This window comes from Genypterus blacodes, unplaced genomic scaffold (genome assembly GCF_046128005.1).
Source record: "Genypterus blacodes isolate CSIRO-AG114 ecotype Tasmania unplaced genomic scaffold, CSIRO-AGI_Gbla_v1 ptg000128l_1, whole genome shotgun sequence".
Lineage (NCBI taxonomy): Eukaryota > Metazoa > Chordata > Actinopteri > Ophidiiformes > Ophidiidae > Genypterus > Genypterus blacodes.
In genome coordinates, this window is record NW_027466930.1 from 505,199 (window position 1) to 513,412 (window position 8,214).

An 8,214-nucleotide genomic window follows, 5' to 3' on the forward strand; every position below is an offset into this window, starting at 1 on the left:
TGAGCAAACACTCTAAACATGAAGAACCTTTTTGGGCCCGGTGATTACCTGACCTGTGCTGTCGTGCAATCTTTAAGTCCTACTTAACATTTTAAGACTCTCATCTCGTCTCGACGCTCAAACAGAAGCAGAGCCATCAGTGCTGCTGTGTGACCCCTCCATCTAACGGCGCCACATCACGAAAAAGAAACACTCTTAAACTTTAAGTTGGCCGGTGAAAAACTAGAAACTTCTTGCAAAATCGATGTGTATCTTCTGCACAATAACTTATTGATCTGTGAGCAACATACTGTATAAATTGCTTAGATTATGGATGTTCCCGTACTCGATATGTGCAATAACGTTAGAAAATTGGAATTTCAAAGCTAAACAAATGTCACAGCGGCAGCACCCATGCATGGTGAAGGAAGAGGCTGCAAAATAAATACCGACATTTAAGAAGTACAGAGTGTAGACCACCTGTAGAAACGACTAAATAAGCAACAGAACAAAGGCTTTCTACAGCCAAAGTGTGATTGTGCTTATTCCAACGCCCGCTGTGCTATTGACATGCTAAACACGAGCTGAAGGTCCTGAGTGATATTCTTTCGGACAGGCATGGATCGGGCGCCAGGTGTCGACAGTGAAGCTCCGTCAGTTTGCATCGTGTTGTTTTTGAGTGCGTGTCAATCGATCAATAACAGCACCTTCCAAACCTGTGACACGAGCATGACTCAGCAATCCGGCCCACATTTGACCTTGCATTAAAACGCCGCCGCAGTGAAACTCCGTGACATTAAAATACGCCGGCAATGAATTATAGATGTTTCCTTTTGCATCGGCAGATTGCAGGAGTCGTAATTTGCATCGCTTCAAAAGTATAACGGCTATTATTCATATTTTTTCTTGACAAGCAAAATAGAAACCTGTCACATTTATCAAATCCGGTTCAAAGAAAATCACATTTGATGGGTTTGCTTGTTATATAAATGGGATTTTTTTGGGGGGAAATTTAACATTTCTACAGCATAGAGAGGCAGAAAATGGGCTGTGGAGCAGTTAGCCATTGAATTCTATTCTGCATGAAGAGCCCAAAGCATGTGCATGCGTACCCTCACCCACCCACACACTCTCTCTCACACACACACACATAATATACACAGAGCTCAGAGACTCAAGAGACTTCCTGACTGAATCCACAATTCACTCAATACATGGTGGAGGGGCTGAATGTTAACTGGCCAGCCTTTGCCAGGTTCACTGACAATAGATGGGCCTTGGAGTTAAATATCAGAAAGGTCAAAATGTGAAAAGGGACTTGGTGAAATGTGAAATGTTGCTTCCTTGACAATTCAGAGCAGTTATATTCAGTCTCTAATCCTCAAGTGGCCATTTTTCTCTCTGGGAGTTTTGGATGATCTGTCTCTCTTCCCGTCTCTCTTCCCGTCTCCCCTCCCTGTCTGCTCTCCGTGTTTTCCTCCCGCTGTATCTCTCTCAATCTGTCTCCCGGTGCAGAGGTTAAGGAACAGCTTGGGAGGGACACATAAGAGAGAATGATGGAGAATGCAGCTAAAAGGTTAAGGAGGCTGTAATCCTGTGGTAAAGGACATCCAAAACTCACACTGTGCATCAGCTGTTCCCCGAATAAAAACCAAACAAAAGTCAGCCAAGATGTCTGTTTCACGTCTGCGGGCCAGATAATGGATGGAGACGTGGACCACTTGTTTCTCCTATTAGGTGGAAAGTGATCAGGCTCTGCTATCTGACAAACACAATCACGACTCACACGGCTCTAAGCTCCTTTCACCTCTCTCTCACACACACACACACACCGCGCAATCGTTCCAGACGCATTCATGCAATCTGTGAAAGCCTCAAAAGCCTTCATCTAGGTAGAATGACTTTTAAATTCAGAGGAATTATTCTCATCCTGTGGCGAAGGTAGAATCAATCTGAATTTAACACTGAAGTGACCACTGCAAATGACTGATCACCCTCTGAGTGTATGAGAGTTTGGGCCAATTGTATTTCCTCTCTTGTGGGATTCTGTTTATCTGTGTGTCAGGGGAAACTGGTTTTAGAAACCCACTGTGCTTCCTCCATTGCATTATGTAAAAAGAAAATGGGAAAACTCAAGAGTTCATTATGTCATTTCACTAAACGCCAGATATACCAGAAGATCTGATTTTGTAGATTTTGCTCATTTCCGGGCCTTTGCAAGCTGTTGGGGTCTAACATTCTCTCTCTCTCTCTCTCTTCCTTCCAGTTTGGGCATAAACAAAGAACAGAACAGAGATACTGAGCCTTGGGGTGAGAGTGGAAGCTGGACAGCACTGCAGCAGGAGGCCTCTGAATAGGAACTTCCTGCTTAAGTCGCGACTTGCATTTCAAGTCGGCGTGAATGGCTCCGCCGCTGGCTGCCCACAGCCTTCACTCACTGGGGTCAGCGTCCATCCCAGATACACATTCCACAGAGGCACTATTCTGTCAAGCAAAAGGAAACATCTGCCCTGTTTGGAAATCACACAGGCCCATATTTGTTCTTGTCATCTTGTGAAAGTTTTTGCCGTCTCTGCTCGGCATACAGATTTCCACCGCAGCGCTGGAGGAGCGGCCCCTCCCTCCTTCCTCCAGGCTGGGTTGAGATGGCCGGCCAACAGGATTTCCATGGTGTGTTACTGTCTGCCATGGCCCAGACGCTCTAACCAGGATTGGGGCTCTTTCACTTTCCTCTCGCTTTCGTAACACCTGCAGGTCATCTGGTAAGAGGAAAAAATGTCCAATGCTTCTGCTCGGGTAGTTAATCTACAGGTTTGGCAACTGATCTGGCTGTTCAGTACTGGCACCAGGCTGTGTAACACATGGCAGCCTGCTGCCGGAGAGAGCTGCATAGGAATGATAGTTGAGTGCTTCAAATCAAACCCAAACCTACAACAGCTTTTGCCGTACTTATCTCAAATAGGCTGATGATGAGGGTTGAAAGAGGTCAGGAGGGTTGAGCTCAGTCAGCCTGTCAGAATCAGTTCTCTAAACCACAGTGAAGGACTCTATAGGCAGCTTTCACCAGCAGCAAGGGGATCTATTGTAAAAATCCTGAGTAGGCTCGTATGAATATTATATAAACAGCAGCACCTCGTCGCCTGAACGCCACAACGAGGACCTCGTAAAAAGGATCCGATTTTTACGAATGTCTTTTACAATTGTCAATGAATTTAACAACGCCAACTCTTTATAAAGATGAAGTCTGACCTCATAAGAGTTTGTCCTCACAAAATTGACCCGTCTCCAGCCAATCTAGCTTTCTAACACTGAATAGTGCTTAGCTGTGTCCCCGCACATCATTACCCCTTTCTTCACTCCATTCACTCCGTCTCCCAGACAGAAAATGACTGAGTGATATAACCGCGGCTCCAGTGTCTCCGGCTCCATCAGAGCTTTGTGCCGTGCATGTTCACTCAGAGGCAGCTTCACAGCGAGCAGCGCCCTATCGCGCTGATCTTGCACTTTAGGCCACCTCCACGTGACCTCGTCCACTTCATGCCTGGACATTGCGAGGCTGAACTGGAATAGTAAGCATGAGCCCCTGTGCTTTTTAGTATTCCAGCAGAGCTACTAAATTTCAAATGAAATGTATTCACAGTTAACCCTGCGCTGTCAAAGTTGCCTCCCAGCAAACCGAGGAGCAACTGGTTACTGAAGAAAGATGGCAGATCTACTATGCAGAGACGATTTTGTTTGAGCCTTCTAACCTTCTCTCCCAGAATGAGTCCGTCTTTGATCTTTTGTCAGGGCACTTGTGGTCTAAAGGCTTTCCTTCCATATTAAGTAGAAACATGAGCCACATCTTTGATGTCGGCACATTGTGTGGTTTCTCAGCACAATGCCCAGAGGATCTCCATACCACAGGATCCATACTATACAAGTTCTCCATTGAAAATCGTTCCATGAGAAGGAAATTCTTTGACATACAGAATCTTTTTTATCAAAGTAAAATGGTTAGATAGTATTCTATCTTTAAACAAGCACTAACCTGAATAAACGATAATACTCTAACCATTTGTCAAATTAAATCAAATCTAACAACAATCACAGTATTGCACAAGGTTCATGGCCGATGTATTGTTCTCTCTCGACAGGCATCGTCATTCTAACAAAGGAGGTAGCAGAGGTAACACAGCCATTTACTTTGTTCCTGTAAAAGTTCTGTAGCGTTGCCTGGCAACAATCACCAAAATGTTTCATGAGGAGTCAAACACCAAACTTCATTTTGTTAACTTAATCACAGTTTCCTCCAGAGGGACGGTGTTCACAAAAGTACAGATCATAAATTAAAACTAGTAATGGAGTTGTTAGTGTTGCTGCATGTACACAGTGTGTGTATGACTCTACTACACAAAGAAGGGCTCTATTAGAGGATTTACAAAATACTTTACAGAGAGAATAACACAAGTATTTACTTTATAAAACAGATGTGACATTTGAAATGACACTGATAAGGAACGCTGACGAACTGTTTAACTATTAGTAAGTAGCCATCAAATCACACAAGACGTCCTGCGTTAAAAGGCTTAGCAAACATCAAGTATGTTTCAAAGGCTGCGCGCTGAACAGTGCAAAGGATCATTTATGCTTCATTTGCACTGCTAATTCAACATAAGCCCCGAATATTAGAAGCGGTTAAAGCGCCGCAATTGAAAGAAAGAGTTCCCAGGAAGCGGCGAGACTGAAATGACAACGTTTACATTCAGAGCAACAGAGGCGCTCTGCAACAATCACCTCTGTGCACAACAGTGTGTGTGTCCCTGAAACCAACATAGGAAACTTCAGATAAACCTCTTTCTCTTTACCAAAACATTGGGGAGATAATTGAAAAATTCCAAGTGGAAGGGGAATATTAAAGAGATATTTCTGTGTGTATTCCACAACTGGGACTAATTCAGAAGCAGTTGCCTTGGGGGTCCAGTCTGTCTCAAGCAAAATTGGTTTACCAAAGCAGAATGTGGGAGCTGACAGAGTGGGGCCGCAAACCCACGGCAACAGGGCCGGATCTTTACCGCCCAGTGAGAAATGAGCACCATTCCTCTGAGCGCCTCTCCTGCCTCTAGGCCGGTTAAGAAAATGAACCGTGTGATGTCACCGGCAGTGAGATGGTAGCGGTTGCGGCTGTAATTGCTCTGTGTGGCAGAGCGTCTGTACATCTGCCACACGGATAGAGGAACGCTGTCGTGCCTAGAAGACATCTCTTCCTATTTAAACAATGGTGAGTTACGTGTTGAGGAAAGAGACGCCCCTTCGCTTTTTAGTGTAAATTTAATCAACCAGCAAAGCTGAGACGCTTTCAGGTGTCGCGTCTGACAGATTTGTCCAATAAGCCGTAATCTTAACTGCCGCCAGAGCAGCCGGAGACCAGAGCAAACGCCGCTCTCTTTCTCTCTTTTTTGCATCCCAACTCAAATTTGATGTGCTGGTGTTTCAAAAGTTGCAATGCTTCTGATTCAATCAACAGTTGGGAAACGGGGAAAATATAAAATAAATCTTACAAGACTTTGTTACAAAAATATATGAAAACATAAAATACAGATCATTGAAATTGTTGTACAATGTTTGACAAAGTTCCATTATTTCTTTGGAGACCTGGGGTAATGTGAAGGCGTTTCCACTCCTTCACACACATTCTCACCACAAACACACACAAACACACACAAGCTTGGGAGGGCAATATGAAGAATACAATAGCTGTACTAACATAAATATATAAATATGTCCTCAGAAAATTGGGTAAATTTTAAGTTACATGGATTTGAAGACGAGAATAGAGAATCAACATTTGACTAAAGAATTAAAATGACATTTTAATGATGCCCAGCCCAGCCCGGCACACACACACACACACACACACACACACACACTCAGCAGAAGCAGATTCTCTCACTCGTCACTCACGCTCGTGTCGACGTTGATCCGAGGCACAAGTTCCATGTTCACTCCAATTAGCACTTTGGTTTGGGAGCGGATCGGTAGTGATGCTGATGGCAGCCATCACTCTCCTCTCGCTTTCACTCTTTCATATCCCGCTCTTTTTCCTTTTTTTTTGTTGTAGTATTTTTTTACATACCTCCTTTTCTACACATTTTCTTGTTGGGTTTCCTGGCACATTCCTTGGATATTCTTTTGACTGTAAAATGAATGGAAAAACTACAAAATAACAGCGAGCTCTGGCACAGATCGCACGTTGACATGCAAACAACTCAAGACTGAGTCAGACCCCTTAACCCCGTAAAAACCTGCTCCCCTCCCCCGCCCCGTCCCGCCCCTCCCAGTCATCAACATCAAGAACAACAGAGGACCTGTTGAGGAAGTAATCGGGGGTGTGTTGCTGCAGAAATATTCCAAAATGGTGGAATGAATTTGCTGCATCCTGGGACACAGGAAGCCCATTTTCACATGCACTTCTATATAAGACCCATTACAGCCACACAGCCGTCACTGTTTCTCTACAAAAGGTTTCAGTTGACAAGCGTGTCCTTACTACAAGCATCATTCGGCATCATCCACTTGATAACATTGTGATGCTCTTACAGGCAAATTAACATTTCCAGCCCATTTCCCTGTGTGGGTTCCCGTCAGGTATTAGTCAACATCTAACATTTTCAGACATTTAGTCAATCTGTGTTTGCCTTTTACACAAAAGCAATTTGATTTGTGCAAGGACAAACTGGATGAAACCAGGAGAGTAAGGGGTCTTACATAGGTCAGGCTGATGCCACAGGCCTCTCGTGTACCAGTTAGAATATTTCACCAACCCTGCAGTAGATCATTCACTTAGGATGAGGTAATCACTACTGGCTAATATCCCCCGAACAGTCAAGACAGTGAGGGAAGGAAGGTGCACCAAGTTGGTCCAATAGGCTCCTTGCATGACTCGTTTTTGTCTCTCCGTCTCATTAATAAGTCATTTAGATATAGTTTTGGTAATACATTTTGGCTTGTATAAGAACAAAAGAGGGACCTCTAACAGTGGCATGGAAAGGGAAGAGTTGATGAAAAGGCTACATGAGCGATCAAGTCAAGATGGGAGGCTGGAGGTGATGGACAACAGACACGGCATGCGCCAGACAACAGGTCATGCTTTTTGTGAAATTACAGAGGCGAAACAAGTTCTTGGAGAAAAGGAGGAGATAGAGGGAGGACAGAGGAGGGAGGACAGAGGGGGGAGGACAGAGGGGGGAGGAGGGCTGGTTTCAGCTCGTACACTGCGCACACTCACCATCCTCGGTCGGAACATAGATGTTTAGATAAAGACAATCCTCGTTTTGATCCTGTATGTACGTGGCGACAATATCCAGGTTGAAGGTGAACCATATTGGCATCATGATCTCTGGCACGGCGTTGTGAATATTTTGGGGGCAGACGGGCGCAAAGTGGGTGGCGTTCTTTATCCCCGACCAGGAGGAAGGAGGCTCGGGGGGCATGAAGCGTTTCTCTCCCACCGGCGAGGCGGCATAAGGAACGCCCAGATACTGGTCTACCGGCCCCAGAATCTCACTGGGCAGGGGCACCCGGACCCCCCGGAGTTTCCCATACTGCGTGTTCACAGTGGGGTTGTAGTTCTGGCCTCTGACGGCGGCAAAGCACCAGCAAAAACTTAATACCCATAAGGACACGTTGAGATGCCAGTTCTGCGCGGCGAGGCGACTTCTCCTCGGAAAACACCACATGGTCCTTGCGAGTGTGTGAACCTGCAAGCCACCAACATACAAGCTGGGCCGTGGCCTCAGCAAACACAGGCTTCCCGTCCCTTCGCTCAGCCCTGCAGTCCAGCCACCCGGGGAACGGTCATGAGCTGGAATATGGAAGGATCCGCGGCTTGAAAGAAGAAGAGAAACAGTCGGGAGTCGTGCGTTCCTTCCTCGTTTATTGGCCGTCCTCTCTCCGCTCGTCAGATCTTCTATCCAGTGCTGCAAGGGAAGAGGACAGGAAAATTAATGACAGCTTCCTAACGGCCCACCAGTTTGCTCCCATTTTAGTCGTTTTTTACTGACTTGAGAGTCCCTTTCTGTCTGGATATAAAACAGCTCACATTAACATGACAGAGCTCTGAGCACTGCCATCAATCCACATTATCAAGCACCAGCCCCGGACTCAGATACTGCAATTAAGATTCAAATTACTTGTTGAGAAAAATCTAAGAACACGACGAAGAAAGCTGAAACCTGAAAAGCATCACGTGTAAGC

The 8,214-nt window shown here is 45.3% G+C and overlaps 1 protein-coding gene across 7 annotated transcripts in view; it reads right to left on the bottom strand.

Moving 5' to 3' along the window:
• Positions 1-7,697, bottom strand: part of nlgn3a (neuroligin 3a) — a 77,588-nt gene extending 69,891 nt beyond the window's left edge. For 3 of the 7 annotated variants that reach the window (XM_076162874.1, XM_076162873.1, XM_076162875.1), the window contains exon 1: positions 7,247-7,637. In XM_076162874.1, the coding sequence (XP_076018989.1) occupies positions 7,247-7,451 (205 nt within the window). In that variant the 5' untranslated portion in view covers positions 7,452-7,637. Of the gene's footprint in view, positions 1-4,164; positions 4,172-6,094; positions 6,155-7,231 lie in introns of all 7 variants that reach the window. The other 4 variants (XM_076162871.1, XM_076162876.1, XM_076162877.1 and 1 more) reach the window with 4 other exon arrangements.
• Positions 7,698-8,214: the final 517 nt, after the last annotated feature.